The sequence below is a fragment of the Rhineura floridana genome, chromosome 6 (assembly GCF_030035675.1).
Source record: "Rhineura floridana isolate rRhiFlo1 chromosome 6, rRhiFlo1.hap2, whole genome shotgun sequence".
Taxonomy (NCBI): Eukaryota; Metazoa; Chordata; class Lepidosauria; order Squamata; family Rhineuridae; genus Rhineura; species Rhineura floridana.
The window spans coordinates 98,895,346-98,918,649 of record NC_084485.1 but is presented as its reverse complement, the minus strand read 5'-3'; the positions used below and the strand labels follow the sequence as shown (position 1 = coordinate 98,918,649).

The following is a 23,304-nucleotide window of genomic DNA, read 5'->3' as shown; positions in this document are numbered from 1 at the left end:
GTTTGGGACATAAAATGCTTGAGTAGCAGATGAAAAAGAGAAAATGGAGTAAGAGAAGAAATTGGCCTATTCAAGCCCCAACAGATGATGATGATAATCTTGTTGTTGTTGTTGTTGTATTTTATTTAAGTAGTTTTATACCATATTTTTATAATTACTGTATATGCAGATACACCCCCAATACATTAAACTAAAATCATAAGACGTAAAACAGTCAGAAAGATTAAAATTGCATCTAAAAAGCTAAAAAGAAAAGAAAATAGGAAGGCATTTGCTGGAAGGACAATAAGTGCCACTACTGAGAAGATCTCCTCTCTGGTAGCCCTTCAGATGATAGGGGTACTCACAGGAGTCCCTCTATTAAAGGTCTTTAGACAAGGGTGGGTACATATGGAGAACATCAGTCCTTCAAATACCCTAGTCCTAAACCAGGAAGTACTTTAAAGATCAAAACTAGCACTTTGAATGGAACCCAGAAATACACTGGGAACCAGTGGAGTTGGCACAGCACAAGCACAATATAGTTATAATGTGCAGTCCCAGTTAGTAATCTATCAGCCACGTTCTGCACTTTCCAAATAGTTTTCAAAGGCAGCCTGATGTGTAGTGCTTTACAGTAGTCTGATCTGGAGATTACTAGGGATAAGTAGTCCCTAGTGGATAAGTGAGGCCAAGCTATATCTGTCCACAGAGGGTCACAGTCGGCATACCAGCCTAACCCAGTAAAAAATACTTGGCTCTACAGAAGCAACTTGTCTTTTAGTGACCAAAACAGATCAAGAAGCACCTCCAGACTGTAAATCCTTTCCTTCAGGGGGAGTGCGGTCATGACTAGTGCAGTGTGACCACTGTTCCCTATGGGAAATAAACCACCTACTCAAGTACTTCTGTCTTGTCTGAAATTCAGCTTCAGTTTATTGGCCCTTATCCAGTTTATTACTGTGGCAAGTGTAGCCCTTCCACTGCATTGTTTGAATTTGATCAAAAGGATCAATATGGGTGTCATCTCCATACTGATGCCATTTCATCGCAAACCTCCAGTTGACTTCACTCAGTAGTTTTAAGCAGTAGTGTAGTGGTTAATTCAGAAGAGCAGGGTCCCTTCATAATAATCAATGCCACACCCCCTTCCAAGATTATACAACCTTCTAAGATTATAGAATAATCTGGCCAGGTTTGAATACTGCTTTCTGTTTTTCTATTGCTGTCACCATTTCACTGTCCTTTCTCACTGTTGGAGATATTGTTTGGATTACTGAATTCAGTGTCTACATATTTACCTCCTGCTGCTACCCAACTGCTTGATGATGTAGATGAGATGCTATCATCAGGATTCACTGTCTCTTCCTCTGCAGTTACAGAATTCTCACTCTCCACAACTTGGCTTTTTGAAGTAGGAACTAATAGAAACTTCTTTCACTCTGATTGGCTCCCAACAGCAGGAAACGACAAGGAAGCAAGTTAGCAGACTCTTTTGAGTGGCTAACACACTCCCTTTTCATACTGATTGGACATTGGAGACATAGGGACCCTGTTGGGACCTGGCTTCCAGAAAGGTAAGGGGTCTAAGACCCCTGAGACCCTGGATAACTACACCCCTGGTTTTATGTAGTTGTTAAACAACGTGAGGGACAAAATTGAACCCTGCAGGACCCATAGCATAAATGCCAAGTAGCAGCCTCCCAGAACAAGCATCTGGAATTGGCCATCTAGATAGTTCAACCACTTGAACACAGTGCCTCCATTTTCCATGTCTATTAACTTCAATGGGTGTACTCTGAGTAGAACTAGTATTAAATACCACCCTCAGTCTCACACAAGAATGCCCAGAATTGTACAGTAAACACAAGCTCGAACACCTATTGCAGGAAGGGAATATTAAAAGCAGTCAACAATTATTGAGGTCTTCTGGGTCCAGAGCAGGTTTCTTCAGGAGCAGTTGAAATATTACCTCTTTTAAAATAGATGGGGCCATTCCCTCTCTCAGGAACACATTTATCATCTCCTGGACCCAGCCTGTCAAATCTCTTTCTGGTTGATGTAATGAGTCACGAAAGATAAGGGCCAAGACTGGCGCAAGCCTGCTCTAGGCCCTTGGGCACCAGCCCACCACACCCCTCACTCTCCCCTGTGTATGCACGCATCTGCACATGCTCTCACATATGCCTGGCTGCACCACCTTGAGCATCAGCACACATGCCTGTGATCACCAAAAATGGTGGTAGGCGCATGTTGATGGCCCTGCCACCATCTTGGGTGAGGGCAGGCATGCTCACTGAAGTGCTGTCATACTCATGTGCGAGGAGGCACAACCAGGGTATTTAAGTGCACAACAGCTGTGTGTGCATGCAGGGGTGAAGTCAGCTGCGAGAGAGGAGCTCCCACTCCATAACCTGTGCTACCATCCAGTAGCCTATGTCCCAATGCTGGTGAGGATTATGGAGCAGGAGCTACTGTCCCAATCCTAGCCTCGGGGGCCTTTGGACAGTAGCAAGGTCCTCAGCCAGTGCATGACCTAGATGCCTGCTGGCACCGGTCCTGATAAGGCCTGACTACACTCGTGCAAGCCATTTTGAGTACACATGAAATGGGCGGCAGTTATCTAAACAATCTTCAAGCCTCAAGAACTGAAATTCATCAGCAGTACAGGGCCAGATGGAGCTCTGTACACTTTGGTTTTTTTTAAGCTCTGGACACTTTTGTAGACTAATCTGATTTAATTTCTGCATCCAGATCATGCTGGATTTACACAATTTTATCCTCAAAGTGCTTTGCAAACATGTCACAGTAGAGCTCTGAGGGTTCCTTAACATCACCAGATGATGCAGACTGCTGAAGGCCCAAACCTCTTGGAAAAGCTCTGCTAGAGAGCACTGTGAAGATGCAACAGCTTCAGAAAAGAACTGCTTCTTTGTCAACATGACAGTGCTGAATATGTGTGATTATGACCATTGACTAGGGTTTGATCAGTTTCTGTCATTTGTGCTCTAGCCATCTCAGGCCATGGCTTCACAAGGCAGCTTACAATAAAGATGTTAAACAAACAAACAAACACAATGAAAACAACATCAGATTAAAAACAGGTGGGAGACAGCAAAAAAATCTGTGAAAAAACTTTCAATAAAAAAGTCTTTATGCTTAAAGGCCACAAGAGAAAGGGCCCAAGCACAGTTCTTGAGAGTGGGAACTTCACAGCTTAAGTTGCCTCATATGGGGTGCTCATCTTCTAGTGGGGTGGGTAGAACTTGTCCTTATTAATATATTATTGGATGAGCAGTTTATGTATTTTGTATTGTTAGTTGTTTTAAAATTTTCTGGCTTGAAATTGATTTATGTGTTGCATTTTATCTTGTTAAGTGGTTTTGAGAATTTTTCTTTTGTATAAAGTGACTGATAAATGTAATAAACAATATAATAATAATAACAAATAGAGTGGCCACTGCTGAAAAGGCCCTGTCCCTAGTGCCACTGACCTGATCAACTTCAGTAGTGGGCCAAATAGCAGAGCGTCTAAGGCGAATCACAGAGCCAATGATAAAGTCTTCCTTCCAATGATAAAATACTAAATGCTTCACCACTACCAATAATGACATACATGGCAGGGTTGAACTCAAACTAATCTTTGCTTTGCTGGAGGACTTTGATGTCCCAATATATGCAACTGGTAACTGGTGATTGTGCAACTTCTGAGTGGTACTGGGTGACTTGGTATAGCTGCTGGTGACTTTCCTGTAACACTGGCTTTCTGAGAAGTTGAAAGCTGTCATATCTTACATACTGGAGGAACAGAATAATGAACACATGGCTATTGCACTATTATATCTTAAAAGGTCTTCATTAGACCTGTGAGTGTGCCCAATCCAATATTATTTTTTTTAAATCAGAAATCCCTAAGAGAGTACACTACAGCTCATTAATAAACATGTAAAGAGAGGCAGTATTCCACATTTGTAACCTGTGGTTTTATGCATTCATTGATAAATCATGCCTATGAATTGCTTAATGGGTGTCCTAACTGAGATACACAGCTGAAATTATGGAAAAATTAGGAAGCTTTCTGGGTGGCCCAGCTAAAACTAAGTGCAGGGTATCAGGAAGAATGGGAGATGTGCAAAAGACCATGGATTAGTTGTATGTTTGTTATTTTCCACATTACGTTGTCAGGTTATATAGTCAACTTTGATGTGGAATTTGTAATTCAGTTATGAAAACATCTACACGAAGACTACGGGTTTTTTCACAGAATGATTTCATATAGCAAATTTGCCCCTTTCCAGGTTTTTCCCTTTTACTTCTAATTGAAATAAAGCATTCTCAACAAAATACCAGCATGGAGAATGTAGCATTAAATTTATAGAGAAAGAGAATAAATGCCTTAGTTGCCCTAAAGGGAATGTGAGGTTGACAGTAGGAACTGAACAGCATGTTCAAATTATGGCAATTAAATATAATTGTAGATTCAGTTAATCTGTGTCAGGATGGCATCATTCTACTATGTTCATAGAAGCTTCTTCTATAATACTGTGAGTTATATGAATTTAGTGAAGTCTCCTGAAAAAGTTCAATTCCAGGTCTTAATATCTACTCTAATTCTGCATGTCAATTATGATGCAGCCAAGAGTTCAAATAAAGGTCTGGGGATCTAGAGGATGTCACTATCTTTATTAAAGTGCCTCTGCTGTATGCATATAGATAGGTCAATATACAGTTGATGATTTGGTCTTATTATTTTTTATGAGCCTGCTGCTATTACACAAGACCCCTGTGTATCATGATTTAGATGTGCAATGGAATCCTCTTTGGAAAGGGAATTGCAAAGTACTTCAGCATAAACATTCCTCTCTCTCTCTTTCTTTGGCTGAATCCTTTTGACCTCTATAATGCGTAGACATAGACATAGTGCTGTTTTGGGTTGGTACTCACCGGTATGGAGTACTATCACCTCTTGTTTTGCCACCCATGGCAACCATTTTGTGCTGGCACCCACAGCACTTTTATCAAGATATGAGTAACAGCTCCTCATTTTTTTTAATGAAAAAAGCACTGCATATACATGCCTTAAACAACAGCCCTCTATATCTCATCTATAGCTCCTCAGTGCTAATTTCCCAGGCTTCTTTAGAAAGCACACAGTCTGACCTGGAAGTCAATTTTACTGGACAATTGTGATGTATTTTGCCTTTGTATTGCAGATCTTTATAAAATAGCCAGCCGATAGGTGGCTGGGAGGAGCTGGATGAGGACCATAGTGTGGAGAAAGTGAAGTTTTAACTCGTGGCCTCACCATAGTCCTAATGAGAATTGCCCCCACTCCTGCAGTATCCACAATGACAGGAAAGCTCCTATTGGTGCTAATTCTCCCCCTGCACTTGCAATTTTTTTAAAAAATAGCATCTACACAAGGGCAAACTTCACATGTAGTTCAGGCCTAATTCCAGAAATATTCTGAAAAGGCATTCTGCACAGGCTCAGTTGCACTCTTTTTAAATGGCTTCATATTCCCTCTGTTCTTTTTTTCATGCCTTCTAAGCTGGTATAGCACAGTGGAGGAGGAGAGCCCGGGGAGTCCAGAGTCTGTGAGTTCAAATCCCCGCTTGTGTCTCCTGGTTGTAAAAGGCCAGCTAAAGATCACCCCCACAGTGAGTGGCTCTGGGGTTATGTGCCCTGCCACCTGTGCAGCCGTGGGCAAGCTGCATAGTCCCGAGCCCAGTTGCCCCCCAGTGGCAGTTGCAGACAAGGAAGGGGCTGGTTTGTGCAGCTGTGGCAAGCTAAGCAGGCCCTAGTCAGGTGGGGAGGACTAGCCTCAGAGGGAGGCAATGGTAAACCCCCTCTGAATACTGCTTACCATGAAATCCCTATTCATAGAGTAGCCATAAGTTGGGATCGACTTGAAGGCAGTCCATTTCCATTTTCAAACTTGTTTTCCTCAGGCATGCAAGAACCTACAGATTCCTGACTCAGAATATGACAAGTATGTAGGATCAGAGCAAAGTCTTGTCACTCCCTCCTATTAACCGGATATCTCTCTCCATAGACCTCACATTTAAATCTGTGGCTACCTGTGTCACAGGAGTTTGGGTCTTTAGGTGAACAAAGCTTGTTCCAAGCCTGAATGAGGTGAGGAGCAGATTACCCCCAACACATTTTACATGGGGTCTAAAGAGAAGGGTTTTCAACACAAAATATATGAATTTCAGTAGTGACTGAGATCTGTTCCTTTATCAGAAATTAAGTTCAAATAAAGTGTGAATCAACTTACTCCATTAGTCTCTAAGGATGCAATCACATTGTCCATGGAATGTTACTCAGGGGCAATAGAATCATAGAACAGTAGAGTTGGAAGGGGCCTATAAGGTTATCAAGTCCAACTCCCTGCACAGTGACGTAATCCAACTTAAAGCATACCTGACAGGTGGCTCTCCAGCTGCCTCTTGAAGGCCTCGTGTTGGAGAACCCACCACCTCCCTTAGGTAATTGGTTTCATTGTACTGCTCTACAATAAAAGGAAGTTTTTCCTAATGTTCAGCTGAAACCTGGCTTCCTATAACTTGAGCCAATTATTCCATGTCCTGGGATGATTGAGAAGAGATCCTGGCCCTCCTCTGTGTGGCAACCTTTCAAGCGCTTGAACAGTGCTATTATATCTCCCTTCAGTCTTCTCTTCACAAGGCTAAACATGCCCAGGTTTTTCAGTCTCTCCTCATAGGGCTTTGTTTCCCAGTCCCCTGATAATCTTTGTTGCCCTCCTCTGACCCTGTTCCAGTTTGTCTGCATCCATCTTAAAGTGCGGTGTCCGGAACTGGACACAGTACGCAAGGTGAGGCCTAACCAGTGCCAAATATAACTGGTCATCTTGGCGCACCAATTTTAGTTGGGCCAAAAAGACTCTATTCTAGGAAGTAGCTTGGATCCACAGGATCTGAAGCTCTCTTGGTCTCCTGACATACCCCCAAACGGGAGGGGGGGAGGATTTGTTTTTGAAGATATCTCACTTTCTCTCCCATTGTTTGCAACTTGAGGGGAATTTTTAAAAAAAGTTTTTAAAAATTCGAAACCCAGAAATGCATAGGAATGCTCTGCATTCCTCCACACACACTTCTGCCCCAGTGGCAGAGGCCTGCAGGACATTGGATGAACAGTTAAAGTTCTTTTCTATTTATCTCCCTGCCAGAGATAGGATCGCACCATAAAAAACTCTATCCTAGACATCCCCCCCATTGTGGTGATATTAAACCTAGTTTTGTACAATCAAAAGCAATTTTATTAATTTCTATCTAACCATATACGCAGTAACCTAATCATCTCAATACAACTGTCACTTTATAGAATATAATAGAGATCACTATAGTGGTGCAATACATCTTAGAGCCATTTCCCCTCTCTAAACTTTACCAGACATTGTCTGGTTTAATTTCTTTTTATGGCTGGTTCCTCAGCTTCTGGCAAAGCAAGTATTTAAGAAATGAACATATGTTGCATAGAACGACAATGCATTTAAATTAGGCAAGAGTTCCTTAGTTTTGACATGTGTTGCCAGCATAACCCTGTTTGTGCAGAATAAAACTATGTTTTTAAAAAACATTTTCTTAGGTATGATTTCTTCTAGCGTTCTACAATATTATATTTAAAGTTATATACTGAAGAGAAAAAAAAGGGGGGATCTACAAATCAGTTTTCATAGACAAGTTCAAACAACTTCACTCAACATATATATATGTTAAGGCATAATCATAATAATTTGTACAGCATGTACAGTTTCGCTTTGTACAAAAATCAATAATTAGAAAGGCCTTTTACCTTACAATCTGAAAAAGAAAGAGACGAGATGAGTGGGAAAGAAGAGGAAATATCTTAGCAAAAATATAATTTTTCAAATGTTGCTTAAACATAAGAATCTTGATCTGAGCTTATATGGAGCTAGAGTCACTCGACCGTTGCTCTCAGTATTGTCTACACTCACTAGCAGCAGCTCTCCAGGGTTTCAGGCAAGGACCTTTCCTTCAGACTGGGCACAGCCCTACCTGGCAATGCTGGACTTGAACCCGTGCCTTTCTGTGGGCAAAGCATGTGCTTTATCACTGAGCTCTGGTTAGTTGTGGAGGTCAAGTAGCAACCTTCAGTTTTGATGTCTGGTTAGGGTCAATAGCAGGAGTGGCTAACTAATGGGTAAACAGAGAAAAACTATTGTCACTTTAACACTGAATTCATTTCTAAGAGATATGGGACTCCTTGGTGTTGTTCACATTGAGCTGCAGTATTGAGGAGTAAAGTATGACTTCATTGTTTTCTGTCTGACTATATTCAGTTAAACATAAAGGTATTAAAATGGCAAAATCAAGAGACTGAAGTCCCTTTCTACATGACATATTTGCTACAAAGGGGGTCATATATTTATGCATAAAATTTCTCAAGAGGAGTAGTACAACAGGGGATGCTTCTGATGGACAGGGAAGGTTACTTTTGTTGATTCACCCCTCTCCTGCAGCCCTCAGTGCCATCTCCCAGTGTTCTGGAGAGTTGGAGGACACTTCAGAACAGTGGAGAGGCTGAGGGGGGCTGCAGGGACAGTTAGCAAAGGTGCCTCCTCCATCCACCAGCAGGATTCCTCTGTAGGATCTTTCCACCCATGGATAGTGGATGATGAAGTATGGATTCAACCCTGAGTCCTGTGGCACCTTAAAGACTAACAAATTTATTATGGCACACACTAAAACATACAGGAGTGACTTCCTGCCATGAGTACTTGCTTTGGAAAATTGTAGTTGAAAGTGAAAGAAAACAAACTGCTTGAAAGAATAGGAGCATGTCTTGGAGATCTGGCAGATGGACAGAACAAAATGGAAGAGTTATGGAAGTACCGAAATGTGCCCAAGCAGCATGTTAGCCGAGAACAATCAGATTCAAAATTGTATTGCTGAAACTTCTACACTGGTAGTTATACCTTATGACTTTGTGATTTTGTGGATGTGTCAGATGGCAGATGAGACTGAGCCAGAGAGCAGAGCATAAACCACAGATGCCGCATAAGGAAAAGTGAAGCAGCTTACAATGGTGGTTTTACTTTTGATAAAATTGGGGAAATGATTCTGGCATTAACAAATATTCCAAAATACCAAGAGAAACCATAAATAGCACCAGTATGAATCAGAGTATAAAATTACTGTTCATTAAAAGTAATTAAATACTAATGAGATTAAAAATTTCATGTCATGATAAACAGGAATAATTGTGCTTTAAGTCATAGAGTCTAGAGTGAATCCAAGGTATGACACAGGCAGCTATGTGTCCTATAGTTGTTGCTATCTTGTATGTGCTATACATGCTCAGTCCAGGGTAATGATGCTCACACACATATGGTTGCTTTAATATTAATGTGGGCACAAATATGCAGTATGGAATATACACAGAAGATTACTGATATTCACTCATTATTACAACATATATTCTACTTTTCTACCCAAAGAGCTCTCAAGAGGGCTTGTAACAAGGTTAATAAAAATAAAATAATAACTTATGAGATCAATTAATCAAAACAAGCAAAAGATTAGTAAAACAGTGACACTTCAAAGTTAAGAGACAAACATAAAAACCATTTCCATCCAAATGTGTGGTGGAACAAAGTCTTCAGAAACATAAAAAGTCTCCTAAAGAAAGGGATGTGTCTCAGTGGCAAAAGAGCACATACTTTGCATGCAAAAAGTCTCAGGTTCAGTCCCTGGCATCTCCAGGTAGGGTTGGGAATGACACCTGTCTAAAGTGAAAAGCAGGAGAGCTGCTGCCAGCCAGTGTAGAACCCAACAGCATGGAAAGTAGGTTCAAGGGAATCACGTACCTTGTGATGGACTTTGTACAGCAACGGATACTTGCTCTGTAGCAGATTACCCTTGAGCATGACCACCAGATATGTAAATATGTTTCTCTACTGTCACACCTATTATTAGTATATTTATTTATTTGGATATTTCTTTTCATGGGGTGTTGTTGCCATCTTGTCATTACTTTCAAAGAGTTTCTCCTTCACAACCCCCACCCCATTACTCATAAAGCTAGTCTATTTCCAATTTTTGAATTGGGGCTGTTGTCCCTCATTACACTCAACTCACTGTCATCAGCACAACACATACCAAAGATCTGCACTCTGCTTTTCAAAGCCACCTTCAGACTCGGCTTCTACTGGGAGATGCCCCTCTCTTCTATTTCATTAATGAACAGTGTAAAGGAAAAAGTGGCCCACGCTTGATATTTATTTTTCTTCCAACATTATGTAAGAAATCTCATTGTCATGTTCATAAATAATAAATTTGTAGAAAACTAGCTGGATTGGATCCAGACAGTCATACTTAGAGTAGGCCCATTGAAATAAATTATAACTCCTCTAAGTGTGTGTGACTAAATCTGGATCCAGTCACTCTCCTAAATGCTTGCAAAATATTCTGAATAACTGAGGTAGTTGTAGCTTATAGGAAAAGTTGTTAATAGCTCTATTCAGCACAGAACACCCAAGGAAAATGCTGAGCTCTGCTGAAATGCTCCAGTTGCATTGCATAGTGTCTGGATACACCACATCATTCCCTCTGATGTTATGTAACTATTATTATTATTAAATTTATTTATACCCCGCCTTTTGGCCAAAGGCCCTCAAGGCGGCTTACAAAGAAAAATAAACACAAGTATAAAAATACATCAATAAAAGCAATACAATTTACAAAAATTAAACTAAATAACAAATAACATTATTAAGGAAAAAATGTCCTTTTTGTTCTATGCAAGCCTCACAAGGGTCTGTCCTATCCTTTTGACCCTCCACCAAGTTTGTTGCCACATTCCAAAGTGGGTGAAGTTGACTTGGCATTTGGACTTCTTGGTCATGGAGCACCCACTTGCCCAGGATGTATTCCATGTTGTTGTGCACTGTGTTGTCGTCACGCCCCTGGTATGGCTGGATATGAAACACAACCTTGATAGCATATCTCTTCGCTCCAGGCTCGCTGATGTGGACCGCAAGGCCATTTCCCCCAAACTGAGCCCACTCTTCATTGTCCCTTCATCTTCTTCATCTTCTGCATTTATGACCATTGTTCCCAGCTGAGACTCTAAAGCAGCCTTTCCCAACCAGTGTGCCTCCAGATGTTGTTGGACCACAACTCCCATCAGCCTCAGCCAGCATTGCCAATGGTCAGGAAAGATGGGAGTTGTGGTCCAACAGCATCTGGAGGCACACTGGTTGGGAAAGGCTGCTCTAAAGTGTCATCGTATTCTATCATGGTGTTGATGCCATCACTCATTCCACAAGCAGCTCTGATTGTACCAGTTTCTTGTCCCTGTGCCCACACCATGGTCCTATAATCAGTTTCATTTTCTTCTGAATTTTCTTCATCATCATGATACAACTCACGCTGTTGAGCTTCCTGAATTTTCAGTTTAATATCCATTGCCTCATTAATCAGGTCTTGCAGGATGAAAACTCCTTTGGCACTTTTAACAAATGGATTCTGGAGCAGCTGTGTGGCAGTGGCTCTTTTTTCTGGACATTTCACAAGACACTGTTTTACAAAGTCTGTGGATTCATCTGACCAGAGTTCTGGCTTTCGGAAGGTTGGAGGTGGATTTGTTGGAATAATGAAAATTGCCCTCATAGGGTGAATATCAGCATACGGTGGCTTTCCTTCAGCCATTTCAATGGCAGTAATGCCCAGAGACCAGATGTCTGCTAGACAATTGTATCCAATTTCTTGGATTACTTCAGGTGCCATCCAAAACAGAGTTCCTATCACTGTGTTTCTTTTTGCCATGGTATCTGTAAGTTGGCCAGCTACCCCAAAATCTGCAACTATGCAATTATCTGCAACGTGTAACTATGTATATATCACTTGCAACTTTTTTTCTTTTTCTTAAAATCCAGTTTGAAAAAATTAGAGACTCTCATTCAGGCACTGAGGACTAATAGTAAGATTCCTTGATAAAATGAGATGCTGCAATATGCATTCACCTGGGGATTGTTAATTTTTGTATATAGCTTTGTGTAAAAAAGAGAAAAAACCTAATGTAAATGAAAGATTTGCTTAATTAGCTCATTAGATATATTTATAGCATCTTTCTTAAAGTGTTTTGAGGTATGGTGTGTTGATTAACACCATGCAGAACACAAACGTTAGCCCTGATACTCCTTAAGAGAAGTCTACTATATTACTGGCAGTAGATTTACCCAGTTGCCTTTGCGAACCTGGCTAGAACCAATGCCCAGGCTATAAATCAAAAGCAGATATTCCTTATTAATAACTGGAGGCTATCCTAGGTAATTCCAAGTGATGTGGTATAATTAAAGAAAAGAGTAGTCTAAATTCAAATGTGCATCCGTTACCTATTGATGTAATATATCTGTAGTTTTTATGGTTTATTAGATTATCAGGAGGCATCTGTAAAAGATCTAATCCTCTGGTATGGTATAAATCTTGAAGGTTAGACTACAATTTTCACCATTAAAATTTATGTCTTTATTACTATTGATGTTAAATATTCTTGGAATATTTGTTACTTTCCAAAAGTGCTTGTTGCAGTTCCTTCCCACCCCCTCTATTTTCAGGTGGTTTCTTGAGTTTTCCCTGTGGGCAAATCCATTCTGCAATGGAATCCAACACATAAGTAAGACCCATTGAGTTCTGCTGTTGGTGTTGAGCCCCAGATTCCCCAGGAGGGAATTGATCTCCCTGCCTTGCAGGGGAAAACCACCATGTTGGTAGTAGTGGATGCTTTTACAAAAATGGCGCACTTCATTCTGTGCACAGGACTTCCAAAAGTTCGAGAGACGTCCTGTCTCTATGTGCAGCATGTGTACCACTTGCACGGGCTCCCAGACAGTTTGATCTCTGACCAAGGAACACAGTTCACAGCCTGCTTCTGGTGGGCGATGTGGCAAATCCTGCTGAGTGAACTTAGGCTTTCCTTGTCCCATCACCAACAGATGGATGGACAAATGGAAAGAATTAATGCCACATTAGAACAATACCTGCATTGTTATGTCAACTACCAGCATGACAACTGGGTGTCCTTTCTACCCTTAGCGGAGTTTGCTTATAACAATGTTGTACACGCCAACATGCAACAAACCCTCTTTTTTGTCAGCCTGGGTTATCATCCTCCAGCTTTTGCCGCCCCTCGAGCCAGCCCATCCGTCCCAGCGGCAGAGGAGTTTGTACAAGAGCTGCAAGCTATGCAACAGCTGTTGAAAGAGTAGCTGGATTGGGCCAAGGAAGATTATAAGAAGGCTACAGACCAGCATCGGCAGGAGGGCCCTCCCATCCGAGTGGGAGACAGAGTGTCTCTGTCTACACGTTATTTGCCTATGCAGGGACATTGCCATAAGCTGGAGGATTGGAGGGTGGGACCCTTCGAAGTGCAGGCTCAGATCAACCCCTTAGCCTTCCGCTTGAAACTGCCTCCCACCTTCAGGATATGCCCTGTGTTTCACCACTCCCTACTGAAGTTGGAACATCCCCCCGACCCTCACAGAGCGCCAGTGGAGCCATCATCCACCCTCACGGTAAATGGGCAGGAGGAATACGAAGTGGAACAGATACTAGACTTGCAGAAGTGCCGGGGATGGCTTCAGTATCTAATTCACTGGGAGGGGTATGATTCATTGAAATGTTCTTGGAAAGTAGCAGAGGACATTCATGCATCAGACTTGGTGAGAGAGTTCCATGAAGTCTACCTGAGCAAACCCAAGGGTGGAGGAGAATGATGCATGGAGGGGGGGATGATGTTGAGCCCCAGATTCCCCAGGAGGAGCAGGGAGGGGAGTTGGTCGAGCCCCAGCTTCCCCAGATAGATCAGACAGAGGAGCCAGATGTGGATGAGGTTTTCGAGGGCATTGAGAGAAGGGATGTAGTCGACAGCCCACCAGTTCCCATGGACAGTCCTCCCGCCAACAAAGAGCTCGCTCCACCTACAAGCACCCCAACAGAGCCGTTGGGGGATGACTTCACATGTGCGCCAACTCCACCCCCCAGGACTCCCCGCCTGGCACTTCAAATGTTTTCCCACCAGTGGGTTCTCTGCCCCCTGAAGCCGAGCCAGCACCTAGCGAGCCTGTACCGTCAGATGAGCAGGCAGAGGCTCGTCCCCCTTGCCCATGTGAGATGCCACGAGAAGTGGGTCAGACAGAAGGTGAAACTTTGACGGAGTCAGAGATTACGAGCGAAGATCTTTCCTACTCAAGGCAGCGACCCCCTGACTGGGGTGCTGAGTCAACTTTCTCCACATGCTTCAGAGCATGCTTAGGTAGCTTAGATAGGGTCAGTAGTGAGTCAGCCTAGATAGGTCTATGAAGCGCACTGCTTTTGATGTAACCGTTACTCTAATAAAACAAGAATTAATAGTCTTCATCTCAGACTCTGGGCAGGAAAGTTGGTGGAACACAACATGACATCAACTCACTTAGGATAGTATCCAGCAGTCATCCCATTCACGCAAGGAATTCCACTTGTGCAATGGAAGTCCCCTCCCTCTCGTCACTCTGTACCCCCTCCAAATCTGCTCCAGAGGGCTGGGAGAACCCTCAGAACATATTTGGGGGATGTGCCAGGGGTTGGGTAAGGAAGAGAGGTGGGGAATAGAAGTTCTGCTGTGCAAGTGGAAGTCCTTGCATAAATGAGACCATTTAGTTGGATACAATCCTAAATTCTTCCCTTAGACATTATCCCAGAAGCGCAAAAGACAAGTGATGCACTTGCTGCCTCTTCCACAGCTTTGATTCAGAATGTGAAGTTATTCTTTAACTCTCTTGATTTCTGGAAAGAAGCAGTGAAGACTAATTGCCTCTTGTTCTTTAGTTTGGTGGGTCAAACCTGTTCCGTGGGCTGCCAGTTGGCAACCACTAATAGAGGGCCATATCCATTGCTCCTCTCCTCTGCAGCACTCTGCCCATCCTCAAAATCTGCTCTAGAGGATTGGAGGACCCTCTAGAGCAGATTTTGAGGGTGTATAGGGAGCGAGAGGAAGGGGAAGCTCCCCCCCCCCGTGTGAGCAGAACTATGTGCATCTAGCACTGGATACAACCTTTTGCTTGTCATTTTCCAAATTTGTAAGAATGATCAGGACTGCTATGCTTGTTCCCACAAATAGTTTCATTCTCTATAGATATTTGCCAACAGAATAAAATATTCATGATCCCTTCCTTACATCCCTTCCTTTCCTTTTGTTTTCTCTGCTACCTGCTTACACTTTCTTAAAAAACAAAACAAAAACACTACACCAGTTACCTGACCTTGGCACTATTTGTAGCACTCATCCTACATAAAATAAACCCAACACCTGTTCCTTTGTCAGGTTCCACAAAGCTATCTGACTAATAATATGAAGGGGCTGATGGTAAAATCATCTCTTTTGCTATGTGAACATTTTTGATTGAGCAGGATGCACCGTGGGACATGCTGCAGTTTTTGTGACAGCATGAAATGAAGGGGAAAGTGTTGGCTAGAAAAAGAATTAAAACATGCATTGTGTGCCAGCAGCACAACGAAAGCAAGAGTGAAAATAAATTATATGTTTTCGAGACAAAATTATGTTAGAATAGGTTTATATAGTTGCATTTCCTACAGATTCAGTTTCTACTACAATATGTGCTTATGTTGTTGTGATGGATATATTTATTTTTAATATTCTTAATTTTCTACATGAGAGGTTGTTCTTCTGTTGTAAGAACTGGTATCAACTCTCTGATTTGATAATGATGATGGTAATGATGATGATTAAAATTTATATCCTGCCCTTCTTCCCCAAAGGAGCGCAGGACAGCAAACAAGTGACCAAACACTAAAACATGTTAAAAACAAAACATCTTTTAAAAATCTGAAAAACAAAGCATCTTTAAAACTATCTTTAAAACAAAACACCTTTAAAAAAATCTTTTAAAATGTCTTAAAAATAATTCCAATACAGATGTGGATTGGGATAAGGCCTCTACTTAAAAGGCTTGTTGAAAGTGGAACGTTTTCAGTAGGCTTTGAAAAGATGGCACTTTTCCAAAGAGAGAATTCCAAAGGGTAGGTCCCAGAATCCTAAAGGTCCTCTTCCTATACTGTGTGAAACAGAATTTCTGATGAGATGGTATCTGCAGAAGGCCCTCACCTGCCGAATGCAGTGATCCATTGAGTAATATGACATTTCAGGTATCCTTGTCCCAAGTTGTATACACCAAAACCAGCACCTTGAACTTAGTCCAGCCGTAGGATAACATGTTGGCGATGTCCTGTTCCACTGAGTAGTTGTGCTGCCACATTTTGCACCAGCTGCAGCTTCTGGACCAACCTCAAGGGCAGCCCCACATAGACAACATTACAGTAATACAGCTTGGAGGTGGACAATGCATGGACAACAATTCCAGTCCAGAAAGGGCCACAGCTATCTTACCAGCCAAAGCTAGTAAAAGGCATTCCTAGACACTGAGGTCACCTGCCTCTAGAGACAAAGATGGATCCAGAAACACCAACAGATTACAAACCTGCTTTTTCAGAGGGACTATGACCCCATCCAAAGCAGGGAATTAACAAATTATCCAGACTCAGGAGCCACCTACCCCCGGTACCTCCATCTTGCTAGGATTCAGTCAGTTTATCAGCACTCACCCAATCCACCACTGAGTCAGCCACTGGTCTAAGCCTCTCCTGATTTACATGTTACCAAGAAATAGAGTTGGGTATCATCACTATAATGCTGACTCCTCTCCAATTCAGTCCCATAACTAGGCCTGAACCCAGATTAGAATGGGTTAAGATAATCAGTTTCATACAAGAGTACTTGCAACCCTCTGAATTATCTTTCCTAAAAAGATAGTATTTGGGACCGGGTGGCAGTTGTCACAAACCAATGGATTCAGGGTGGGCTTTTTCTGGAGTGGTTGGATCACCATCTCTTTCAGGGCAGCTGGGACCACTCCCTCCTATAAAGATGCATTGAACATGCCCTGAATCACTCAGCTACATCCCCTCAGCATGCTTTAGTAAGCCAAGAAGGGCAAAGGTTGAAAAGACACAGTGCTGGCTGCATTCTTGCAAACACCTTGTCCATGTCATCAGGCTGCATCAACTGAAACTGATCCCAAGAAGCTGCAGCAGACGTTGCACTGGATACTTCACTGGGGATTACAGTAAATGTGGATGGGGCATCCAGATTGCTACAGAGGTTAGCAACTTTACCTTCGAAGTGCCTTGCAAACAATTCACGATCAGCTTCAGAAGGGTCTAAAACGTCATATCCTGGAGTAGATATTAACAGACCTCAGTCAATATGAAAAAGCGCCATTGGACTTCTGAGAGAATTGGGAATACTTCTACTAGAACTACACCAGATTTACCAATACCTTTCAAACTGGACAGATCTACTCCTCTCACTTTCTCACACTCAGAGAGAGTCAGCCTTCTGCCAGCTGCAGACTGTAACTCTGAAGGCAACCTGGTAAACCTTAGATCTGGGTCAGACTATGTCATAACTCTTTTTTCTGCCCACTGGCAAGGATGACCATGGGAACTGAGACCACTGTGCTCTGCACCTCCTGTTGGACATAAATTGAAAATTGAAATAAATACCAGCTGAAAATCAAACAAAATGAGAACTTGAAAGAAGAACTGGGCAATTTATTGTTGTGTGACCTCTCCTTTTGCATACAGCAAGCCATACACCTCATGATCTTCCAGGCTGAACTCAGCCCACCTCAGCTATATAGTGTGTCCTGCCAGGTGCATTCAGTTTTTTCACTCATCACCAAGCAGTAAAACTAGGAGAATACTGAGTCATTGGTAGGCCATTCCATAGTGATGGAAATGTGGGAATACACACAGGGAAGAGATGGAAAGAAGGGACAGGTAGTTATATCTTCCTCCTTAAAATGAACTCTTTTTGTTTGTGCTGCAAATTTAGGAATGCACCCAGCACTAGCCCAAGACAGTTTGCTGCCTGAGGCAAAGGTTAAGATGGCATCTCTACCTCATTCTGTGCGCAGAGGCTGACTCAACTGGCAGTTGAATCATACTTCAGTACTTGGACAGCATCCTCCACTGCACCTGAGGACACACAGATGTGTTGTTTAATAGAGGGGAATGTACAGGGGGCTCCGGAAGATCAGCCAGTGGGACTGTTGGTACTGTCCCCACACCCCTCAGCATGCACTACCTCAGGCAGTTGCTTCACTCTGCCTGAGTATACATGTAGTAATGCCTAGAGAATTCCATCAATAACTATGCCATAAAGATGAGCTGGGATGGAGGAGGGGGGTGTACCAGCGTATGCATGGCTAGGCTGTAAATGAACCTAGAAGATGCCAGGAAAACAAGTGGAAAATGTGGACTGGTTAATTCCTGAACTAGTCCACAATGTATGCAGGTGTTTAGAGTAAGAATTGCAGGGGGGGGAGAACCATTCCATTCACATTTTAATGTACCTTGCCAAATGCACAGCTCCTGAACCAACATGTGAAACAAACCTCAGGGCTCCTCTGAAATTCACACTTCTCTGAATTTGGTGTGTTATCCAACTGAAGGATGTGTACAAAAACACGTATATTCCTGAAAAATGCATATATTAATATAAATTATATACTGTAGAAGAATGCATTCTATTAGGGGGAAATTGTTTACAAAATTCATTTACTAGGCAAAAGTGTGCACAAAAATGTGTATATTAGGAGAAATGTTCATGAAAATGTATATGAATTTTCAATATTGAGTTTTTTATTTGAAAAAGTGCAAACATGCAGAAATGGGACAAACCAAACTTAAGACTGGAAAAAAAGAAATGGAGAGAAACTGAAATTCACATATTTCTCCAATCCGGTGCCTCCGCCAGTGTGTCTGCACAGCCTGGGTCTCACCACCGCCTTGTCCCTCCCCATCTTGGTAAGTGGCAGTGGCACTGCTGCCAGGAGGCTATTGCTGTGGCTCTGAACCACTGGGTAAGCCTCTCCTGCTCTAGAGCATTCATAACTGAAGCCTGATCCAAGCCTGAGAACTCTCATTTATCTTGGAGTCATATGCATATATACATATGTATATATGGAATTGAGTTGCAAAATAACATCCAAATCTTACGAAAAGTAATACTGAGACTTTCTGCTTAATTTCTTTTCTTTTGCAAGTTGTGACACAGATGTGCACCCTTGGCCTGTTTGTTCTTACATGTTCTTTTCCAGATCTGGCCTGTGAAACTCTTCAGTTACTTTTTCTTCCTGTCAGAACAAGAAACATAAGGAATAAATGAAATTACTTATAGCAGCAATCCCACCATGAATCTGTTAAACTTTTCCAGGTTTGAGGGACTACTATTAGGTGTTGAGAAGATAAATATGGTGGAATAGGTTGCCCATATCATTTGCTATCAGTTCAATCACTTGCTGAGTCATCAGTTCAATCAGTATCTATCAATGAGTAGTTTCTTCCACATCATAAAGAGTTGAAATGGTGACTTACAAACTTCTTATAACCTGGCAACCCACTTTTTAAAGTAAAGGCCCACTTCTAGTAAAGGTTAACACCATCCTATTCTACCCTCCTCCAACTATCCAAAGGCAAAACAAAACAAAACCAACCCTGCAGTATAATGTCTTCCTCTGTCCTGAAAGATAGTGAAAAGGGGCAGGAAAGAAGCAATGTTTGATGAGAGATAAATTGTATTGTTTAGATCCTCCAATTATAGAAACAGAGGACAGATAAGAGCACTATGTTAGTAAGCAATGTTCAAACTGCTTTTGTGAAGAATGGTGATGACTCAGGTAAACCCTTAACAGGAAGACCTCATAACATTATTACCACCTTATTCTTTGATCTGATGGAGAGCAGTGGCATTCATGGTAACGAATGATTGCAACTTGGCAGTAGCCAGAACAAAATAATTTCTGAGCAATTCCATTATCCCGTGGCTTCTTCAATGCTTCCTTCAGAAACCTGGCAGAGAATATTAAAATGCTGAACACTGTGCACTGTGGAATCATATCCTGAAAGTGGCTGAAAGAATGCACTAGGGATGCACCTGTGATGTTGGCTCCTGGGTAAGAGCCTGAGCGTGGGCACAACAACTAGGAGAATGTAGTATAATTTGTTGGGGGGGGAAGGCTAGTTCTCTATATGACGCTTAGGGCAAAGCCAACAGTAGCACACCCTACCTTGAAAATTTGATAAACAACTATAAAGGATGCTCCATTGTATTCGTAATACAAAGGTTTTGTAGGGGAATGCTTCTAGTTACTGGAGTACACTCTAGGGCTTGAATAATCAAATAATTTGCACCTAGATACTTTGACAGCACTTGGCCTTTGGCCTTGTGCCTAACACCACCATAAAGCGTAAATCATTACAGGGTGATTCACACAATGTCATGCCTTATTGCTTAATTAATTTATCTGAAATCTCTTTCTCTAAGAAGTCAAGGCAAATGGGATGTGTTGTGTGCATTTCTTTAACAAAAGGATCAGCACATAGCCCCCACACTGTCATGGTAAATGACTCTTATTTCAGTCCTTTATTAATTTCAGAAGAAAGCCTTAGTTTCACCTCATTCAAAACTATGTTACAAATACAAGCATCACACAGTGCCATGTTATATATCAATAGTGGCTACATTCATTACATTTTGAGGTATCTGCATAGTTCAGTAATTTCAAATCAGTTTAATAAAACTAATGGTTAGTTTAAGTATCATGGGTGTTCGCAACTGTGCTTCAAAAAAAAAAGTGAGTGATCTTTCTGAGACTTGCAGTCCAGCCCTGTATATGTTTACTCAGAAGTAAGATCCACCTTATTCAATGGGACTTAATTCCATTAAATGTGATAAGGAATGAAGATTTACACTCCTCACGCCTCTTCACCAGCCAACCGTCTAGTCATATATGTTCATTCCTCCCCCTCCCCCTAGCCTTCCATGTGTAGGGTGGCAATGTATGCCTTGCCAAAAAAGAAAAAAGGTATCACCCAAAGCAGAGGATAAAAGAGGATGCAGATTTGCATAAATTTGACTGTGTTAATTTACATGTACATTTGCAAATATATGCATATTCGCTATAATTTAAATAAAATATCATAGTGGAGAAGACTGTGTTCAGGTGACCTGTGTGTCTGCTCAGTCTGCTGTCCAGGTGCTAACTGTTGATGGACAACTTGAAGGTTCTTGCTCTTCCTTCCTATGGTTCTTTGTCTTTAAACCAGACTTGGACTCTGATAGCCATTCAGATACTGACCTCAGTAAATGGCCACCCTACCATGTGCTTGAATGCCACACAAGCTACTTTGTAGGTCATCGCGATAAAGTGCCAAGTATACCAACTTGAATGATTTGAGGATTGTTCTCATGAGATGCAAGCTGCATGCTATCCCCACTGTCCATAATTTAGATAAAAGGTTGTGTATCGTATGGCCCATAAAAATCCATAGACAGAGGAAAGACAGAAGTTGTGGCGAACAATGGGGTAGCCAGTATTAATAATGAAATAAGGAGTAATCAAATGTAAAAGTCTTTCAAAGTCTGGCATAATTTATGGTAGTAAAGGTAAAGGTGTCCCCACACTTGTAGTGTGAGTCATTTCCGACTCTTAGGGTGACGTCTTGTGACGTTTACCCGTGCTTCTAAAAATATATATAGGGTTCTATCCAATTAAGTCATGCTCAGAGTAGACCCATTGAAAACAATGGACTTAAGTCCATACATTAGTCTAACACTGGAGGTTCCCTATATTATGCTAGGAGATCCATGCTGACCTTTGTTTTACTTTTTAGTCTCACTAAATTCAACCATGAGTGGCTTATTATTTGATTAAGAAAGTGACATAGAAATTGGGGAGGGGGATATAATCCTTTCTCCCCATGCCAACTTCCCTACTGATATTACATCAAGCTGTAAAGTATTATTCCAGGTGAAGAAAATAAGTGGGGATTTTTGCTATTTTTTTTTGTTACTGTACTATTTTCTCTGTGAATAAAATACTATCACCCACAGCAGCTGTGTTTAGTAAAAGCAAACAAATCAAAATGGCAGGATATCAGACACATATCTCTCCGCATAGTGTGCAGTCTGGCTCTCAGGAATTAGGTTTTTAAGAGTGTGTTCTTTACATAACTGTGGAGATTGTGAAGTTAAGCCTATTAACAGGAAGGCGGAGGCATTTTATGTGAGTCCACTGTCAGAATAACAAGCTGATGTCATGCAGGACTGTAAATAAACATCAGATGTGAACATCCTTCAGTGATGATCTCCCTGGGATAAATTAAAACCAGATTTGGGAGCCTTTTTAATCGCACAGTCATCCAGTCTATTGTGCAAGACTCTTGATATTTTTATTAATAGCATTATGAATGCAAGCAATATTTCGGAGTTAGTAATAAAAAGTCACTAATGTGCTTTAAGCTTGTAAGAGTCTCATTTCTTCTTTATTTTTAACTATATAGGTCAGAGGTACTGAGCTTACATTTAAAAATAAACACCTGCAAAATGTAGATGTTGGCCTTCTTTCCCCCTCTGTTTCTCATGTCAGCTAAAAATTGGACATCTGGTAACAGTAACCCAGAACACGCTAGTTGGAAGCTTGATTGCTTTTATAACTGAATATATGTTTCCTTAAAGATTATTCCAATATATATATTTTAAATAAAAAGCTACATTTTAGATAATGTCTTTTCAATATAGAAAGAAAAGTATATATTTAAAAATATTACATTTGCCATTTGACAATATTCTAATTAACTCATTGTTAAAATTTATTTTCTTTACCTGGGGTAATATATCTTGGCACTAACAATCTTTTCCAGCATGGTTATAACCAAAATATCCAGGCCACTGCACACACTCTTGTCAAATTTAGTAGTATACCTCTTATGGCTGAATTTGGTTCACCTTCATCAGTTCATATCCTGCAATCTTAGCACAGACAATAACCATTTCAAACTCTTTGATGCTATAATGAGGGTTAGAAGCTTGGTATTAAAAGTGAGAAAAGTTGTCGGATCCCTTTCACCTTTCTCTCTGTCATTCTATTATTTTGTGACACTTACAAAGCAATCCATACAAGGGGCCAGAAGGTGCAGAATAGCAGATTCACTGCAGCTTTGCCCTCAGCTGGTATGCAGAGTAAAAGGGGAGTGTTTTGTTTTGTTTTTTGCTGCTCCAGCTCCAGGCTGGTGCAGCAGAGGGACCGGGATTGGATCCTTCTCTCGGAAATAGATATTAAAAAGGCATTTGACAAGCACATTGCTAAAACCATAAAGAGCAACCACAAAAAAATATTTGAACACATTACTAGCAGAAGATCATCTAGGGAGGCAGTTG

General features: G+C 41.4%; 1 protein-coding gene across 1 annotated transcript; it reads right to left on the bottom strand.

The window, feature by feature from the left end:
- Positions 1-8,102: 8,102 nt before the first annotated feature.
- LOC133386869 (serine/threonine-protein kinase 4-like) lies at positions 8,103-12,653 on the bottom strand. Its single transcript, XM_061630641.1, has 4 exons — positions 12,536-12,653; positions 11,220-11,842; positions 10,885-11,103; positions 8,103-8,159 (listed from the first exon to the last, which is right to left on the bottom strand). Exons 1-4 carry the CDS (start codon positions 12,651-12,653, stop codon positions 8,103-8,105), a joined length of 1,017 nt encoding a protein of 338 aa, XP_061486625.1.
- Between the last annotated feature and the right edge of the window lie 10,651 nt (positions 12,654-23,304).